At 51.7% G+C, this 19,882-nt stretch overlaps 1 protein-coding gene across 2 annotated transcripts; it reads left to right on the top strand.

Annotated features, from left to right (window-relative positions):
* The first annotated feature begins 1,311 nt into the window (after window positions 1–1,311).
* CLPTM1L (CLPTM1 like) lies at window positions 1,312–18,621 on the top strand. 2 transcript variants are annotated; one of them, XM_008161814.3, is made up of 17 exons: window positions 1,312–1,747; window positions 2,224–2,324; window positions 3,150–3,339; window positions 5,676–5,821; window positions 7,674–7,752; window positions 8,973–9,090; window positions 9,401–9,495; window positions 10,181–10,265; window positions 11,743–11,846; window positions 12,872–12,937; window positions 13,943–13,993; window positions 14,815–14,897; window positions 15,572–15,606; window positions 16,189–16,244; window positions 16,327–16,371; window positions 17,043–17,158; window positions 18,004–18,621. In XM_008161814.3, exons 1-17 carry the CDS (start codon window positions 1,586–1,588, stop codon window positions 18,086–18,088), a joined length of 1,617 nt encoding a protein of 538 aa, XP_008160036.1. In that variant the 5' UTR covers window positions 1,312–1,585; the 3' UTR covers window positions 18,089–18,621. The 2 variants fall into 2 exon arrangements, with proteins under 2 accessions (XP_008160036.1, XP_027995264.1); XM_028139463.2 differs by having other exon boundaries at window positions 5,673–5,821.
* The last annotated feature ends 1,261 nt before the right edge of the window (window positions 18,622–19,882 follow it).

The raw sequence follows: 19,882 nt of genomic DNA, 5'->3' as shown, positions 1-19,882 counted from the left end.
GGTGGGGGGTGTGCAGGAAGCAGCTGGTCGATGTTTCTCTCTCATCGATGTTTCTAGCTCTCTATCCCTCTCCCTTCCTCTCTGTGAAAAATCAATAAAATATATTTTTTAAAAAAAAAGAATCACTGATCAGCTGCCGCCCCAGGCCCCCTACTGGGGATTGAGCCCGAAACCCAGGCATGTGTGCCCCTGATCAGAATCAAACCTGGACTCTTCAGTCCACAGGCCGATGCTCTCTCCATTAAGCCAAACTGACCAGGGCCATGTGTTTTCTTCAAGTTCTGCGTGGTTGTAATGGTCCCCAAATCTATACTAATAAAAGGGTAATATGCTAATTAGAGTGGTTGTCTTCCGGACATCTTTCCAGACAAAGCCGCAGTGGCTACAAAGGCCAAGGCTCAGGCAGCCATAACCAACTGCAGTGGCAGCAGCATTGGGGTTATGGGGGTGGTGCCTCCAGAGGGAGGCCAGACGGGGGGCCAAGGCACAGGCAGTTTGGGGTGATCAGGCTGATAGGGGAGTGCAAGGTAGGAGCAATCAGGCTGGCAGGAGATCAAGGTAGGGGCGAGCAGGCAGGCAGGCAGTGGGGTTAGGGACAATCAGGCAGGCAGGCAGGTGAGTGGTTAGGAGCCAGTGGTTCCGGATTGTGAGAGGGATGTCCAACTGCTGGAAGTTGGACATCCCCTGAGGGGTCCCAGATTGAAGAGGGTGCAGATTGGGCTGAGGGGCACATCCCCTCACCCCCCCAGTGCACGAATTTCGTGCACCGGGCCTCTAGTAAACTCATAAAAACTCTACAGGTTTAGACGTTTCTTACTTCCACATTTAGAACCGCCCAGACCTATCTAACAAAACCAACATGAAATCAGGTATTTCATTTTTGTTAATCTATTTACTACTTCTTTCTCAACTTTTATTTTGACGTTTCCAGATTTAGGACTGAAACAACACAGAATCTCTGTATCGCCTCCACCCAGCTTCCTCAAAAGTTAACATTTCACTCATTTGTGGATCTGGCCAAGCCTGGGGGATGGCGTGGTTCCAGGGCGAGGAACCGCTGGCGATCTCGGGTGGTGGTAGGCTCTGAGATGGCACCCTCCCACCTCTGGGCGCCCCTGGTCCTCCGGCTCTGGTTCCCAGACCCGCCCCCGACCTGAAAACGCCTGAGAGCTCGGAATCGCCCGGGCGCCTAGGAAGGACGGCGCGGGGGAAATGACGTCGCCGCCTCGCCTCGGACGCGAGCTTGTGCGTGCATACGCGCGCGAGGGGACTAGACTACGTTTCCCAGGTGGCCGTGCGGCGCGCCCACTTCCGTCGGGTGGCAAAGGACCCGGAAGCTGCCGGCGCGCCGGCGAATCCCGCGGTGACAGGTAGACGGCGGCGGCAAGAGTATGCAGGGTGACCGGTGGTCCGCGGCGCCCGGCGCGTTAGTTCCCCGACGGCGGCGGCGGCGCGCGGCGGCTCTCGCGTGAGCGGCGACGGCCAGAGCATCCAGCGGGCGCTGGGAGGGAGGCTCGCGGGGCCCGCGGCAGCGAGACGGACCGGGGCGGGTGGGCGCCACGCTCCGCCCGGAGGCGACGGCACCATGTGGAGCGGCCGCAGCTCCTTCACCAGCCTGGTGGTGGGCGTGTTCGTGGTGTACGTGGTGCACACCTGCTGGGTTATGTACGGCATCGTCTACACCCGCCCGTGCTCCGGCAACGGTAACTGCATTCAGCCCTACCTGGCTCAGAGGCCCAAGCTGCAGGTGAGTTCCCGGGTTGGGGAGAGGGGTCTCTGCGACGGACGGGGGACAGGAGCTAGTCTCACCTGAGCTGGGCAGAGTCCGGTGGGGTAGGGGTCGCTTCTCATCTGAGCCAGGCCGGAGCTGGGCTGAGGAGTCTCCTAGCCTGATCCCTGACCTCCCCACCCCTAATATAGACTCTGTGTGCATAGTGGCCGCAGGCAGGCCCCCGACGCTGCCCCTTGTCACCCCATTACAAGGTACCCAGAGTCAGTGTACCCCTGCTCTGTTGATCCAGTCAGCTACACACTTGAGCAAGTTGTTCTTTTGCAGCAGACACATCAGGTTCAACCATTCTTTCACAGGTCAGAGTTTTGTCCCTTTGGGAGTTAAAAATGAAACCTTTCGCCTTTCAGATTGCTCTCCTTTGTGTAGCTGTTTGATGTGTGTATTTTGTGGCCAGGGCCTTGCCAAGCTAATTTTCTTCACATCGCTTCCAGCTGAGCGTGTACACCACCACACGGTCCAACCTTGGTGCTGAGAACAACGTGGATCTTGTCTTGAACGTGGAAGACTTTGATGTGGAGTCCAAATTTGAAAGGTGTGGTTATATGACAAAGTGCCAGTGATAAGGTTAACATAATAAAATGTTTAGATTGTTTAAAAGTTAGCGTTCTGTATGTAACAAGGTTGCCTTAGAAAAGCAGTATTACCTACCGTCTTGTGAGAAAGTTTTAATGGAAGACCTAGGTGTGATATGTAGACAGTCAAACTTCCGTTTTACTTGAAAATAGCAGCTATGTCATTTAGGAAGCAGTTGACACCTGCATCTTATGGCTGTGGGACATGCAGCAGCTAGGGGGAGTTTTTGAAGGAGTGGATGTTGCAGTGGGAATGACATGCGGTTTCCCACAGCAAACTACTGTCTCTTTGTAACCAAAGGTGTTTCATATATAACTATGGCTCTAGGTCTTAAGATCTCAACAAGCGCAACTTAAAAAATGATGTGCTTGTCAAGAGTCTACCTTTTCCCTCTACATCGTCTGGGAGGTATCAGATAGAGTGATAGGAACATGTGCTGGAATGAATGTCCTCTAGCCAGCCAGCGCCATCAGAGAGCTGCAGAGGCAGTGCAGCGGGCAGGGGCCTTGCACACTTGGGGTTGGCCACTGCCTGTGAGTGAACTGACTTCTCTGAGTGCCAGGAAATGGAGGCAGAAAACGCAGGCTTTCCTGCTCTCAGGTATAGCTGCTCAAGCTTTTAGGAAACATTCCATAAACTTCTGTACCTAGGACTCTCAATCAAAGGCAGGTGGGTTTCATTTTTAGTACTCTAAACTAAAATTAGTTGTTGAGTAATCTTTGCTGTGTGTGTATATACAGAGTGTAAGTGTACATGTTTGAAATTGTAATTTGTCTTGTTTTAGGACAGTTAATGTTTCTGTACCAAAGAAAACAAGGAATAACGGGACACTGTATGCCTATATCTTCCTCCATCATGCTGGCATTCTGCCTTGGCACGATGGGAAGCAGGTGCACCTGGTTAGTCCTCTGACCACCTACATGGTCCCCAAACCAGAAGAAGTCAATCTGCTCACTGGAGAATCTGCTGCACAGGTGGGCATCTTCATCAGGTTATCAGCCAAAGGAGCCTGCACTCTGCTTCCTGGAATTCACACCTGCATGTCCCTGTACATGCAGCTTAGATCTAGGGCTAGGTTATTGGCGAACATGTCTGTGTTTCAGCAGAATAATTTCCCATGATTTACACATAAATTTTTTGTCAGATTAGTGACGTGCACTTTAAGTAATCCACTGACATTTTTTATGCATGTTTTTTCACAGGGAGCCCCTTCTATGGAGCTCAGCTGCATTCATTTCTTAAGACTTGGGAAACTTACTGCACTTAATATATTAATTCTAAGAATATAATTTAAAATTATTCAAAAGGCAGATGTACAGACCATATTTTATACATCCGTAGAAAACTATATGTACCAAGAAACACTGGGAGTTACATAAGTGACCATTGACAAAACCTAGGAATTCTGGTGTTTGGGTCTTTGTTGAACGGAAGGTGAGATCATTTACAAACAAGAAAGATGGCAGCTTTTCAGGGAGTTTCTGTGATGTTCCCTGCACAGGGACAGGGCTGTCAATGGTTCAGGTAGGTTTTGAAAAACCTGACAGCCTTCTCTGGCCTCTCCCAGTTTGCACTCCCTGCTGTGTGTCCTTGAGAAGACCCCTCACCTCCTTTTCCACAGGCAAAGTATGGCCCTGTCTCATGGGGCCTTCCTGGGAAATCAAGGAGGCAGTAGGTGTAAAGGGAATGAGAGGTCTTTGGAACGTATAAATGCCAAATGTTAGCTATTACTATTATTTGGGAGATAAATTATTACATAAAAAATATATCTTTTTTTCCCAATATATTTTTACTAGAGGCCCGGTGCACGAAATTTGTGCGGGGGGGCGGGGGCGGCATGTGTCCCTCAGCCCGGCCTGCGCCCTCTCGCAATCCAGGACCCCTCAGGTAGAGTCCCTAGGCCTGGCCAGTGATCAGGGCCTATCAGGGTTTTCCTTCCCCAGGCTGCCGGCCGCTGGCCCTGCCCCTGCCACTGCCACTGCTTGCCACCTGTGTAGCATTGCCGCCCCCCCCACCACTCACCCGCCACCTGTCGCCTCCCTCTGTAGGCAACAGGCATGGGGTACGATTGCTTGGCTGGCCTGGGCCTCCCTCTGCAGCACGATCGCTGGCCGGCCCCGCATACCCGCCACAGCGTCGCTGGCTGGTGGCCTGGGCCTCCCTCTGTGGGGCGATTGTGGAGCCCCCCCCCCCCACCCCCCGATCAATAGCCTCGCCAGCTGGTGGCCTGGGCCTCCCTCTACGGGGCGATCGTGGGATGATGGCGGGGCCCCTGACCAATTGCATTGCACCCGCTTTGGCTGGCCTGGCGCCAGTGCGTGTCATAGTGTGGTCATCTGGAAGGTCGCTGTTCGGTCATTTGGTCAATTTGCATATTACACTTTTATTATAGATTGATTTCAGAGAGGGAGGGAGAGAGAGGGAAACATCAATGATGAGAGAGAATCATTGATTGGCTTCCTCCTGCATGCCCCCTACTGGGGATCAAGCCCACAACCTGGGCATGTACCCTTGACCGGAATCGAACCAAGGATCTTTCAGTCTGCAGGCCGACACTCTATCCACTGAGCCAAACCAGCTAGGGCAAAAATATATCTTTTAAGTAGGAGATAAAGGACACTGTTTCCTGGAATATATCAGTTAGAGCTCATATAAAGATTTTCCTGCCAATCGGTTTCTTGGTGGATGCCTAGACATTGACACAACTCCCTCCAGTCAACCTGATGTTCCTGATTGAGGAGCAGTCTCCTTTTCAGTCTCATTGCACATGCAGGACAGTTGGCTCGCCTACATCTCCTATAATTGTCTCGAGGACTCACCTTCCCCAGGTTCCCTGAGAAGTGGGCCTTGCTTAGGTGGAGGACCCAGGACAGGAGTCAGTGAGATCTAGGGCCACATGGTGCTTCTATGGAGAGAAGGAAGTGAGGGGTATAAGAATTTGGGCAACTGGCAGTTGTGGCGCCCCACGCTCTACCAGGCTCTGCTTCCCAATTGGTCTTGGCATTGTGACCAACCAGCTAGGGAGGGGGAGAGAGAGAATATAACTTAAAATTATTCAAAACAGGTTGAGGTAACAGGGTGGTTGGCACCTTCACCAATGTGAGAGAAACACATCAACTGGTTGCCTCCAGCAAAACCCCACCGGGGCCAGGGTTGAAACCTGCAACCAAGGTCAAGGGCACATGCCCGGGTTGTGGGCTATTCCTAGGTGAAGGTGCCAACCACCCTGTTACCTCAACCTGTTTCAGGCCCTGTTTCCCAGCCAGCATTGGCCTCTTTTCATGCTAAGTCGCTCCTTTTCATTTAGCAGAATATCGAAGCTGAGAAGAAGCCGATGAGTGCCCTGGATGAGCCTGTTTCTCACTGGAGACCAAGATTGACACTGAATGTGATGGTGGATGACTTTGTCTTTGACGGGTCCTCCCTGCCTGCCGATGTGCATCGATACATGAAGATGTAAGTGCACTAGTCTAACCGGTGACTGAGGCTTACTTGCCTGGCTTTAGCATCAATTTGCCCTGAGCTGACAGCAGAGGAGGCGACCACAATGGTGTAGGGCTGGAGGAAGCCCCTCAGGATGGTGGCCCACCAAAATCCAAAAATGGATTGGTCGCACGTGCATTTTTTAAAATATGTTTTTATTTATTTCAGAGAGGGGAAGGGAGAGGGATAGAAACATCAATGATAGAGAATTATTGATCGGCTGCCTCCTGCATGCCCTACACTGGGGAATCAAGCCCACAACCTGGGCATGTGACCTGACTGGGAATTGAACCACTAACCCACACCGGCTGGACACACCTGCATCTTTGAGTTGTCCCTGGGATGGGAGGCCCAGAAGAGCCTAAGGTGCTGCCTGGACACCCTCAAGCTTTGTCCCTTTTCTCTGGGCAGTCTTGCTGACCAAGATTGCCATCAGAGTATTGGAATGAATGAAACTGGGAGTCATCCTGCCCTTTGTTTTTGTTTTTTTTAAATCCTCACCCAAGGATATTTTTTCTGTTGATCTATAGAAAGAGAGTGGAAGGGGGAGGGGGGTGGAGAAACACCAATGTGAGAGAAACACATCAACTGGTTGCCTCCAGCAAAACCCAACGGGACCAGGGTTCAAACCTGCAACCAAGGTATGTGCCCTTGCCTGGGAATTGAGCTCGAGACCCTTCAGTCCTAGGGCTGAGATGCTCTAACCACTGAGAAAACTGGCCAGGGCCTGCACTTTGTTCTTGGCAAAGGCTTCCCTTGGAGAGAAAATGGGAGCACTGATGAGATCATGTCACTTGAGTTTTGTCCTGTCTGCATTCTGACTACCTTTGTTAGGGGCGCCATGGTCAGTTTTAATGTGACTCATTTACTATTTAAAATTAACTTTTGGTTGTGATGGATAGCTCAGTTGGTTAGAGCATCGTCCAGATATGCCAAGGTTGCTGGTTCAATCCCTGGTCAGGGCACATACAAGAATCAACCAATGAGTGCATAAATAAGTAGAACAACAAATCAATGTTTCTCTCTCCCTCTCTCCCCTTCTCTCTTTCCCCCTCTTCCCCTCCCTCCCTCTCCCTTCCTCTCTCTCAAAAAATCAATAAATTAAAAAATAATAATAATAAAATAAACCGTTAGAGCTTGTCACTGTCATTTTCCATTATTAGTTAAGCATAACTATTAGCATTGATTGACCATTTAGACTAGTCTGTGTCTCCAGGCTTTGGGGAGCCTGCTGTTAGGTTAAGACCTATTATAAAGTCATCACAAAGCGTCTATGAGTGGCCACTATAATAAGTGTTCTTATTCATTTGTCAGTAGTTCCTCTGGTATTGTCAGGAGGGGTTTTCCTTTTGTAATTTTAAACCTTATTTTTGAATACATGATACACTCGCAGTTCAAAATGTGAAAGGTGTAGAAAGTATCATTCAGTAAAAAGCCCCCCCCCCCACTCCTATCCTCTGGCCCCCACCCCTCCCAGACATGAAAAGCAGGTAGATTTTTATTTTTGTTCTTACTGCCTCACTGGACCATTCATGTCTGTGCACAGAGGGGCCTCTTGCACGTTTTCACGCCTTGGATGATGTTCCACAGTGTGGTCAGGTCCTTGTTTGTTTACCCATCTCCTCCTGGTGTCCAGTGTGTCAGCAATGAGCGTAGCTTGTGAGACCCCTGCTTCCTTTGGGAAGGTGTGCCTGGGACTGTTGTAACCCGAAGCAACCGAAGGTGCTGGGAGGGATTTCTCAGGTAAATGCAGTGTCTGGGGCTGCGTTCAGGTCATCTAAGGTGACAGAAAACTTCACAGTGACTGAAAACTGCTTCACCCCAGGATCCAGCTTGGGAAGACCGTGCACTACCTCCCCATCCTGTTCATCGACCAGCTCAGCAATCGGGTGAAGGACCTCATGGTGAGCACGCTCCCCTCTGCACTTCGTGGCCTGAAGTGTGGCTGCCTCCTCAGTCCTGCCCTGATGGCTCGTGTGTGCTTTCACTTGGCATGGGTGTGTTCTGGGTTTGCTCCTGGCCAGCGGCGGGTTCCTTCCGAGCCATCCCCTCCTCGAGCCCCTGTGCCCTCGCTGGTGTAGGGCTTCAGAAGGTCCTCATTAAAGGGACACTTGGGAAGCAGTGAGGAGAGAAAAGTCTGTGTCTGGGCCATGGAAGGATCTGGGCAGCATCCACAGAGCACCTGCGTTATCCTGGTCACTGCGTGGTTTGATAAAAGGCCTGCAGTTCAAAGTGCTGTTGTTCACAGAAACAGTTGTGTGTATAGGCAGCTAGCTTTTTCCCAGGCTGCCTTCTGCCACTAATGCTTTGTCTCACTTGGAGCCGCTTTTCTGAAGGAATGCCATATTTGGAGAACAACCAAGGCCACTGGTTTGTGGGGTGCTGCCTGCTATGGGAGCCTTTACAGTGGCGCCCCCGTGGGACGGGCCTGGCCTGCTGCCCACCTGGCCTGATGCTGGTGCACTGCATGTGGTAGCCCGGTGCTGGACCTGGTGTCTGGTTGCCTGGCTCACTGCGAGGGGTCACGGTGAGCATGGACAGTGACACTGATGCGTATGCTCAGGACCCTCCTGGGACCTGACCGCTGTGGTCACATATGCTGCTAGACAGTGGGACTGAGCTTTCCTTCCTGTGCAGCCTCCACCCTCAATTCTGTGCCTCCTCATGAGCCCAGCCTGAATGCTGCCTCTTCCTGGAGCTTTCTGCCAGCCCAGGTGGAGTGACTGCCTGTGCCAGGCACTTGGCCTGTGGGTATGGGCAGAGTAATTCTGTCTCCAGCCCTTCCAGGAGAGGGGCCTGTGTTTGGTTCAGTGGCACATATGTCCTTAGTCCCTGGCATGTGGTGGTGCCGCTCATGCTGGGAAAGATGAGCAGAGGGGATGTGGTCCAGAGAGATGTGCAGAGTTTCCTCAGGAAGAGCTCAGAGCAGTGTGTGCAGGAGGAGTCCCGCCCAGTTCTGAGAGGAGAGCACGTGGGTGCTGGAGCCCCAGAGGAGGGAGGGAGGGAAGGAAAGAGGGAAGGTCAGCCTCAGGGTGTGCAGTGGTCCGAATGAGGCAGAAGGGTGCGGTCTGGCAGCTGGGTGCACCCTGGTGGGTAGGTTCCGACTGTGTCGTCACTCCCTTAGGTCATCAACCGCTCCACCACCGAGCTGCCCCTCACCGTGTCCTACGACAAGATCTCACTGGGAAGGCTCCGCTTCTGGATCCACATGCAGGATGCTGTGTACTCCCTGCAGCAGTTTGGTGAGGCCGTGGGTGCCAACCCAGACCCTGGGCGGCAGTGTCCTGTAGTTGCAAGTCCAGATATGTACACAGACTCGGTAGCCTTCGTACCTTGTGGTGCAGGTTCTTCCATGTAATTTTAATCAGAGGATCACTCGTGTCCTGTCCCTGAAAAATTCTTGATTACCTGAAAGTTTGCTTTATTCAGAACATAGTATTTGAAATGCCATAGTTTTGCTCAGGTGAACTCTTACTACCAACAACATTCAGAAACCTTTGTAACGTTAAGAGGCTGACATTGCCCATTTTGCATTATGTTTTCTTTTTTCAGGGTTTTCAGAGAAAGATGCTGATGAAGTGAAAGGAATTTTTGTTGATACCAACTTGTATTTCTTAGCGTTGACCTTCTTTGTCGCAGCATTTCATGTGAGTAGGTCACTGAGTCCTTGTTGGTGATGACAGTGGTGGGCGTGGTGACTCCAAGGGCACCCGCCATCCTCAGCTGGGGGGTTGGTGTAGCGGTATCCCACCAGGCAGCCCCTTGGTTCCCAACGGACCTGAGACTCCCCAGGCCACAGTGCTAGGCCTTTATCGCGGAAATGAATTATTGACTATATGAGCCCTACTGTGGTGATCACAACGTTAAACACCAGTCCTCTGTGTGGAATCCCTGTTTGAAGGTGGGGTCTCTAGGCTGTGGAGGAAAGCCATCACTGGATGGTGGCTGTGCTGGACTCAGGTCCAGGTGGGAAGGTGAGGCAGCACAGGTCCGGAGAGCTGAGCTACAGCTGGTTCTGAGTGCCTGGGACTCAGCTGCCAGTCCAGCTAAAACTTTCCAAAGCTGCTGAAAAACAGCACTTTTTATCAAAAGGTCATGTCTCAGAATGAGCCTGTGTGCTTCTGAGGCGGACACACTGCGCTGTTGCCGTGCGAGGGGAGGAGAACATCTGGGCGCCTGTGGTCTCCCTGCCACTGCAGGCGGAGGTGCTGGTCGTGGTGACCCCACAGTGCATACCACAGTGCGGTACATGAGACGTAGGGTTCACCTGTGTCCAGTGCCCACCTGCCAACCCACAGGAGATAGATGCACACTGCTGTCCTTCCTTTTCAGCTTCTGTTTGATTTCCTGGCATTTAAAAATGACATCAGTTTCTGGAAGAAAAAGAAGAGCATGATTGGGATGTCCACCAAAGCAGGTAGATGCCCTTGGGATTTTTGACCCATTCCCAAAGCGTATTATGCTGTTATAAAAATGGGTTAGAATGTTCATTTTGGAACCTGAAGTTATAATTGTCTATGATGCATGCTGGTTGCAGGGCCCATCCCCTGCTCCTGTTCAGAGGGTCCTCTTAGGTCATGTATGGTAATAACTGGGAGGGACCTGTCTCCACGATCTTGGTGAGTGTCGTGCAAGCCTGTGTCCACAGAGCACAGAGGACCATGGAGGCCACACAGCCAGGGCCCATCTCAGTGACGTTCCTAGTGCCGTCTGTGTCAGCCAGGCGAGTGTCTCCCATGGAAATGACACTCCCCAGTGGCTGGTCTGGGATGCTGGGGTGCTCCCCTGCCCCTGTCATCCGTGTCTCAGATTCTTCTTTCCTGTCCTCTGGTATCCTCAGAGAGGATGCCCCTCCCCTGCCGAGTCCTCCTGCCTGCTCCCAACCTTTTCAGGTGAGAGGAGAGGGAGGGTCCCTGAGTCTGTGCCCATGGAAGGCAAGCAGGCGTCTTACCCCCCACCCCCTGCCAGTGCTCCTGGTGAACGCCCTGCAGAGCTGGCTCTGCCGCTACTGCCGAGAGGAGTACTTAAGGCAGTCGGACACTTTCAGTCAGCTACAGTGTTTTCTAAAGCACAACTTATTTTATTTATTGAGTTTAGAGAGAGAGGGGAGGGGAGAGGGAGAGAGAGAAACTTCGGCCTGCTGCCTCCTGCATGCCCCTTACTGGGGACTGAGCCCACAGCCCAGTTATGGGCCCTGACCGGGCATCAGACTAGTGGCCTCTCAGTACAGGGAATGACACTCAACCAAGTGAGCCACACCAATCTGGGCTAAAGCATGACTTGAAAAGAAAAAGGGTACAGCTTTAAAAGACAGGTGTCTTTATCACAGAATTGGTATAAAAACAAGAAAGTGTAATTTGAATACAGGAAAGCAAATTGTCATAATTTCAGTCAAGAATCCATTATTCTCAGTATGTTTGCTGTGTGTTTATGTGTTTGCAAGTGTAACTTGATTATGTTTATGTAGTTGAGGTTGCCTTCTGCAGGGTTCTAGAGCCTTTTCTAATCATTTTCCTTAGTGCGTGTGGCCTACTGTTCACTGTTAATGGACAAGGGGGGAGAAATATTGTAGGTCCACATGTGTGTGCACGTATGTGTGTGTTTGGAGCTGGGGCAGGGATGTGCATGTGTGAGCTGTACACGTACAAATGTGTTTTTTAGTCAAGTGCAGGTGTGCGTGTGGGCTCTGTATATACAGGTGTATGTATGTACAGGTGTATGTGGGGCTGCATAAATACAGGTATATGTGAGTGGGATGGGTATGTGGGAGAGGGGCTGTGCATGTGCTGGTGTGTGTGAGCTGGGTGGGGGGGGTGCTTGTGGTCTGTACATGTGTAGGTGTGTGTGGTAGTGGGGTGGTGGCCCCCCTCAGCAACCCCCCACTCTGTCCCCAGTGCTCTGGCGCTGCTTCAGCACTGTGGTCATCTTCCTGTTCCTGCTGGATGAGCAGACAAGCCTGCTGGTCCTGGTCCCAGCGGGTGTTGGAGCCGCCATCGAGGTGAGCTATCGTCTGAGTTGCCATGGTCCTTGGGCACAGGTGCTCAGTGCAGTCAGAACCTACGTAACTGCCCGAGTGACATGGGGCCACCTCCATGGGCAGTCAGGGACGCAACTGCTGCGAGTATTTACCAAAGTGAGAATTCAGAAGGTCCTTTAGGTGGCCCTCCAGTTTTTATCATTAAAAGGCCCCAGCTCATCACATCTATTGCAGAATGTATCCTGACATGTTTAAAGTTCCACGTGGTTCGTGCTGTGCTGGATGCCACTGAAAGCAGAAGTATTCGGTGTGGGCTCCAAAAGCTTAGTGCCTGTGGTGGCCCTGCTGTGTGGGGCTCAGGAAAGGGAGCCCTGTGGGGCAGACAGGCTTGGGGCCAGTCCTCAAGTACGCAGGTGGAGTTGGGACACAGGAATAATGGAGGGAGGTGGCAGCCTGCACATCCTGCTCTGCGAGTCGCAGCCCTCCTTGCACATGGCTGTCAAGTCAAGGACTGTGCTCTCCGTGCCTGTGGAAGAAGGCCGCCACCTGGGGACCCTCCCGGAGCCACAGCTGCAGTATAGAAACTGGCCACAGCTGCAGTATAGAAACTGCTCTCTAAGGCCGTGACGCCTTTCCTATCAGCAAGGCAGCAAGTGGGGCATGGGTCCCAGAGAGACCCAAAAACACAGGGCTTGAGCGGAGGCTGGGGCCTTCCAGTGCCAGAAGAGGGTGCCAGGGTGAAGTTAAAGATGCAGGCAGGGTGTGGTGAGCCAGCCAAGTGCACACAGCTGGGAAGGAGACAGCCCAGAGGAGGGCAGCAGGCTGAGGGCTGGTTTGTTAGTGCCGATAGGTGGTGATGGCATCCACATGGGGGACAAGCTGCTGGGTGGCATGTGGGCCAGGGGTCAGGTCCCAGGGCCTGTGCCTGTGAGCTAACCCAGTTGGGCTTCAGCAGGCAGGTGCCTGGTCCATGAGGGTTTGAATTGCAAGTTCTGGCATCTCCTTGCTCTTAGAATCATAAATGTCGGTTTCTTGTTTTTCCTCAGCTGTGGAAAGTGAAAAAGGCTCTGAAAATGACTATTGTTTGGAGAGGCCTCAGGCCCAAGTTTCAGGTGCGTGTTTTTGCTGTGTTCTCTAGGGGTTCTGTCTTCCTCCCTCTTGTCGACCCATCTGCTTCCCTCTATACCTCCCATTGTTCATGTGCACCAGCTTGTCTGCTGGTGCATTTCATAGCTGCACCCAGTGAGGTGAAGGACCCTGTGAGCATGCGACTGTCCTGCGACGACTGGACTGCCCTCCCGGCACATGGAGCACCTCCCTCGGCAGAGCCAGCGTTGGCTCCTTGATCACAGCTAATTCACACGGAACTCCCCAATCACAGACTGAGCAGTGCCTGCACTAAAGGCAAGCTGTCTCTACACCAGACGGGACGCTGGTCTGACAGCTCCCATGCTCCTGTGGGCAGTTCAGGCCAGCTTCCCAAATAGCCAGCCACAGCCCAGACTTGTCCCAGCTATGGGCGGCAGGAGCTTCCCTCCCAGGTCAGGGCTGGGAGTTGAGCGGCGTTTGAGGTTTACAGGAGTGAAACTCACTGCTCTCCAACACCTCAGTTGAGGGATTTTTGACCCTCCCATGTCCAGGTCCAAACAGACCAAGGGCAGGAAACTCAGCAGATAGTGCAGTTCACTGTTTTCTAAGTTAGACCAGTAAACCCTCCTTTACTGGTCTCCTTGACTGATCTAAGCGCACTGCCCATGTATCTGCACAGAGCAAGTGTTTTCACTGAAAACACCACCAGGGGAAGAACAGGGAGCAGCCTGGTGAGTGGTACACATGTGGACAGGGCTGCTCTGCCACATGGACACACGATGTGGTGTAGGGTCCATCCAGGCCAGAGGAGCAGAAGTGCTGCCCGCTGGTCCTCCCGGTGGAGGGAGGTGTGTGGTCATGCCAACCTCAGCCTTGATGGAGGGGTCGTACCTCACACAGTGTGGCCAGGCCAGGCATCTCTGCCAATCAGCACACAGCCCTGATACCCCTTCAGTCCTAGCAGAGTCATGCTCAGACACCTGCCTTAAGTCACTTAGTTAACATGATTGTATTGACTTTTACAACAGTTTGGCACCTACAGTGAGTCTGAGAGGAAAACCGAGGAGTATGACACTCAGGTGAGCAGCAGGTGGGCGGGGGGAGATGGGGGGAGCGTGCATGTCCAGCAGACAAGTCACTGAGCACCTGACTGTGATGTTCAGCACAGGAAGACCATCTCCTCGGAGGGTGGTCACGATCCCAAGTGGTTTTCTGGCTTGGAAAAGGGGCCAGCAGGTGTCTTCTCCCTGTTTCCGGGTCCCTGCACGTGTCCTCATGCCTGTCTCCCAGGACATTTTTCATAAGCAGATTTGTCCCCTGGGGGTTTGCTGGGGTTGCTGTGAGCTCACTCTGTCACTTGGACCTGAGCGACCCCACAGGGAGGCCCGTGTACTGAGGCTACTGTGAGGGAGCTGTTTGCAGTATGACCATACACCGTGTCCCATACAGGAATGGGTATGTTTATTGGCTAGTAAGCATCAGCCTGCATCCCAACGTTTATTGGGGCTACGATAAAATCCAAATCAGAATAAACTCAAGGATACAACTGCGTTGACTTAGATAGCAGTCTTGACACAAACCTAGGAACGTTTCTTCAAATTTTTATCCACCATATTTATTCACTGATCTGTCATAAGCTAGTTTGTTTTGAGTGAGCCAGTATGTTATTGACATCACTGTCTACATCAGTGAGCTGTGGGTGCTGTGAGTTCTGTAGGTTTGATAAACGCACACTGATGTGTCCTCCATTACAACATCACACAGGTCAGACAGCTGCCCACATGTGCCAGTTTCTTGTCCTGTTTGTTTATTTTCCATCCTTGTGAGTTAGTTGCATGAAGTGCACATTAACAGAGGTTTGAGGATTGGGCTCTAACGGGAAGTACTCTGCTCCCTGCAGGCCATGAAGTACCTGTCCTACCTGCTCTACCCTCTGTGCATCGGGGGCGCCGTCTACTCACTGCTGAACATAAAGTATAAGAGGTACAGGCACCACTAGGACTTGCCCTGCCACACTATCACCAGTTTATTCTGGCATCCTTCCGTGTCTGCCTGCCATTGTGGGGACTACGGACTGGCCAATTCTGTGGCTCTATCTCATCTGCAGTGTGGAAAGCAGGAGGTCGGGGGTTGGGAGCGCTCATGGGAGTAACCTTAGACTTGAGACACAGCTGAAATGGGGCTGTCCCCATTCTCCTTTTTCCAGATCAGCGGTCACATAGAGGCCGGCACCCATAGCACTGGTGTCTAGGGTGAAGTTGGGTGCTTTTGATAAGGGAAAACCTAGTAGCAGTGTGTGGCTGCTGCGTTCAGGCCGCAGGGGCTTGGGAGAGGCCTGGGGTTTTTCCATCTGCCTGGCAGTTCTGAAGGACAGTATCTGTCAGTGTAGAGAAAGCATGTCAAACTCGCAGCCCGCCAGCCATGAGTTTGACATGCTTGGTGTAGTCTCCCACCCCTGCAGCATCAGGGATCTGACCAGGGTCCAGGGCCTCCAGTGTGCAGAGTATCTCCAGGAACCTGTAACCACACCTTGTTATGGGTCCCTGGGAGAGCTTGGTGTTTACAGAGGGTTCCCACAAAAGAATTTGTTCAGTTTAAACAGACACTGATGAGAGGGATGTCGAGCCTTTCACAGTGACAGCTCTCTTCCTTTTCAGTTGGTACTCCTGGCTAATCAACAGCTTCGTCAATGGTGAGTCATGTGGTTTTCTGTTCTGGTAACAGCATACATAGCGGGTACCTTTTCATTGCTCCTGTGACATGAGGTTACCCTATCAGGCCCTCTGCACTCGGCTGGGCCTCAGGATGCCCATTTGCCTACGAGAGTCCCACACAGGCTTCCCGGGACTAGAGCCTTGCGAGGTCTTTTCCTCTGCATGAAAACCTGCAGAGTGAACAGCACTGTTCTTACATCCGATTCCTTAGGGCAACTACAGCCACAGCCCTACAGCATGGAGCTCTGCGTGGGGCCTGCCAGCCTGGGGCTGGCCCTGACCACAGCACTGGGTCCCTGCAGGCAGTTAAGGGCACAGAGCAGAGGGGATGGGCTCCCGGTATGCCATGTTCAGTGGGTGCGGGTCTCAAACCTGGCCATAGCCCCCGGAGGGGACCATGTGGGGTGGGCACCCTGTCCTCACAGCCCCCAGCACTACTTGGCCCCTGTGGAGGACTTATGGTGATTGAAGAAAAGGATGTTGCTCTCTGAAGTCACTCTGCTGGGGCTGTCAGGATGGCATAGTCCATGCATGCTCTCAGCCATGTCTTGTCTCCCCAGGGGTGTACGCCTTTGGCTTCCTCTTCATGCTGCCCCAGCTCTTTGTGAACTACAAGGTAAGACACATCCCCAGCTGGACAGTCGCCCATGTGCTCTGTGCAACCTGTCCCTGACCTGCACATGTCTCCTTGTCCCCAGATGAAGTCGGTGGCCCACCTGCCCTGGAAGGCCTTCACATACAAGGTCAGTGCTCTGCCTGCAGGAGGCGCTGTGTGTACAGGGCCACATTCCTGGCACAGTTGGGGCATCTCCTTTAAACACGAGAACCCCAGCAATGACTTTAAAAGACAGCAGCTCTGACTCTCAGAGCAACAGAAGACGTTTGCTTGAATTAGATGCCATGTTACTTGACAACATGGATCAAAACGAGCACCCAGGCCCTGGCTGGGTAGCTCGGTTGGTTAGAGCATCATTCCAATATGCCAAGGTTGCGGATTTGATCCCTAGTCAGGGCACATACATGAATCAATTAATGAATGCATAAAATAAGTGGAGCAATAAAATTGATGTTTCCCTCTCCCTCCCTCCTCTCTCTCACAAAATCAATAAATAAATTGAAATTTTCATTTAAAAAAATACTGGACACCCCTGACCCAGTGGCTGCTGTCCAGAGGGTAGACCATTATCCCATAGGTCGGGCTGCCCTGAAGGCTATCTGGGTATGTTGTGGCCAATCGAGAGCCTCCACCTGCTCATTTTGTTTTTACTGTCACTACAAGAGTCTCTGTTGCCCATGGTATGTCTGCTATGATTTGCTGACTCGCGTTGTATGAACAGGGTTCAGGTAGTTGGGCATCTCCAGGCGAGCCCCCACGGCCCGTTCCTCACCCTCTCCCCTCTCCCACCCGGCACAGGCCTTCAACACCTTCATTGATGACGTCTTCGCCTTCATCATCACCATGCCCACCTCCCATCGCCTGGCCTGTTTCAGGGACGACGTGGTGTTCCTCATCTACCTGTACCAGCGATGGTGAGTGTGGGGTCTCTGAAGCACACTGCCAGGTGGAATCTCACCATTCCTGCTGATGTGCACCTGGCCATCCTGAGGGGAAAGATACAGCTTGCAATGGTCTTTGTGTGTTGCCCAAGCTTGCATTCTGGTTGCCAGTGGTAGGCGGTGGAAGAAATTATTCTGTCTCTTGGTATAGAAGTGCTTGTTCTGTCTGAGTGATGGGATCAGCCACTGCCGGCTCGTATCTCCACAGTCGAATTTGGTGTGACATAAAGGAGGTCGCTGCCCCAGCCTCTAGGAGCTGGGACTAGTCCCCAGGGGAAGGCCTTCACTGGGCGTGGTGTTCCAGTCCCAGCTCCCACTTGGGCACAGCTGTCCTTGTCCTCTGATCAGCCTGGAGCACAGAGCTCTAGTCTGACCATTTAAAAATATCAATAGGCACTAGCTGGTTTGGCTCAGTGGATAGAGCATCAGCCTGCAGACTGAAGGGTCCCAGGTTCAATTCCAGTCAAGGGCACATGCCCAGGTTGCAGACTCGATCCCCAGTAGGGGGCATGCAGGAGGCAGCCGATCAATGATTCTCTTTCATCATTGATGTTTCTATCTCTCTCTCCCTCTCCCTTCCTCTCTGAAATCAATAAAAATATATTTAAGAGAAATTTAAAAAATAAAAATAAATTAAAATATCAATAGGAGGGCACAAGGTGAACCCCCAAATTCCTCTGATGCAGTGAACTTCTGACGATTTGATTCTTCCTTTTTTTTTTTTGTCATTTATAAGACATTTGATTTTTTATTATTGGGCTCAAGGGCATGTGCTTCCTCCCTTCAAAAGCAGTAGAGCATCCATCGTATCGTTGCAGGCTCTACCCTGTAGATAGGAGCAGAGTGAACGAATTTGGGGAATCCTACGAGGAGAGGCCCCAGCAGAAACCCCACACACAGTGAGCCCTGGCCTGGGCCGCCCTCGAGCCACTATGCAGCACATCTTGGATGGTCAGCTGACTGAGTATTTTTGAATGCTTCTGGTGAATTCCTGGACGTTACACCTTCTACATTGCCAAAACCTCTGAGCATTTCTCATACGTCTCCTGAGTCCCGTCACGAGGTGTTTGAGAGGAGCTGGCTTCACTTACAGTGTCCCCAGCGTGAAGACATCTGTCTCAGTCACTGAGATGTTGGGCGCTTGTGGTCATCCTTGGCCGTTGGTGGCTCTCGTCACAGGAGCGTCCAGTGTCTGCAGTGGCTATGCCATCACCGTCACCGGTGTCCCCCGACCTGGCGGACTCCGGAGGCAGGGAGGTGCAGGTTTCCACCTCCAGTTGTCTGTAAGTGCTCCTTACGTGAAATTCAAATGCCTCTAAATCCATGCTGTACAGACTCTGGGATCAAATGGCTTTTTTCCTTTTTGTTAAAACTTGACTATTTTAAAGCTTAATGTATGTATGTTTCTATATTAAAATAAATTTCTCTGGCTGTAACAGTTTCTTGACCTGCTACAGATACTTTCAGATACTTCCGTTTACCTGGTTCCCAGAGATGAACTTACGATGTGGGTTCACTTGTGTTTGCTAAAAGGACAAATGGAAAGACCTTTTACCTAACCTTAGAGTCGTGAATGTTCTTAAGTATTTATATTTGGTATGAAGACTAAATGACTAAATTATTATACGGTCATGACTGGTCAGACTGATGGTGTTTTTGTTACAGAAATGCCCTAGGTTAATGTAGAGAAATAGCTCAGGTGAGGCAGAGAGCAGCCACAGATTTGGGGGTAATGTGGTTATTTTTGTGTTCAGTGAAATTGCATTATTGAGGATCTGTTTTCAAAGTGTATGTGTCCAGGTGTGTGAGCACAGCGGATAGCTGTCCATGCTTGCAGCAAGGACATCAGTATCTCAGCCCCAATGGCACTTGGGTCAAGCTTGGACTTCAGTCTTCTTGCCACTAAGGGTCCTCTGGGTGCTCTGGCCTCTGCAGATGGGCAAATGACGGGCCCCTTCTGGGGAGAAGGTGGAGTGGAGCGAGGGCCCTGCTTGAAAGGGAGCCTGTGTTCTTCCCACACATTCCACTCTCTGTCAAGCTTGTCAGGAATTAATAGGTTTTAGTTAAGGCGTGTGTGCCTCCCTCGATGATTTGGAAGAACACTGGTTTCAAGTTACTCCTTTTTAGTTTTATCATCAGGACACTGAGGTGGATCCAGGGTCCCACCATCAATCTCTGAGACTGGTCACCTGCACGGAAAGTGCTTATGAAGGTTGGGCCATCCAGTGGGCTGGCCCTCTCACACCCACAAGTTTTACATAATGTGTTTTCTTTGGGGGAGTGGAGGCTTCTCTGAGGGTTCATCCCATCCGCCCATGTGGAACACGAACACGGCTCTGAGTAAAGGAGCTCCATGACCACCTGGCTGGGCCTGAGGGGCTCTGCTGACCTGGTGCCAATTCAAGGCAGGCCTCAGGCTCTCAGCGCCTGGGCCCAGCCCCCACAGCAGTGATGTCCTAGAACTTACTCCTTGCACTTGAAGCCTAACACTTGGCAGACAGGAAGTTTTCTAGAGATGGTTGCTGCTCTCTCGTTTTCAGTTTCCTTATGAAATAGATGTTAGGAAGACTATTGATTTGCCAACAGGTTGTGCAAAGTTCTCACGGTGCAGGAACCTAATGAGCCTGGCAGGAATGTATGTATTTTATTGATCTCAGAGAGGGAGTGAGAGATAGAAACCAATGATGAGAGAGAATC

This window comes from Eptesicus fuscus, chromosome 4, assembly GCF_027574615.1.
Source record: "Eptesicus fuscus isolate TK198812 chromosome 4, DD_ASM_mEF_20220401, whole genome shotgun sequence".
NCBI classification, from domain to species: Eukaryota; Metazoa; Chordata; class Mammalia; order Chiroptera; family Vespertilionidae; genus Eptesicus; species Eptesicus fuscus.
The sequence above is the reverse complement of the archived record's forward strand: the minus strand, read 5'-3'. Positions and strand labels throughout refer to the sequence as shown.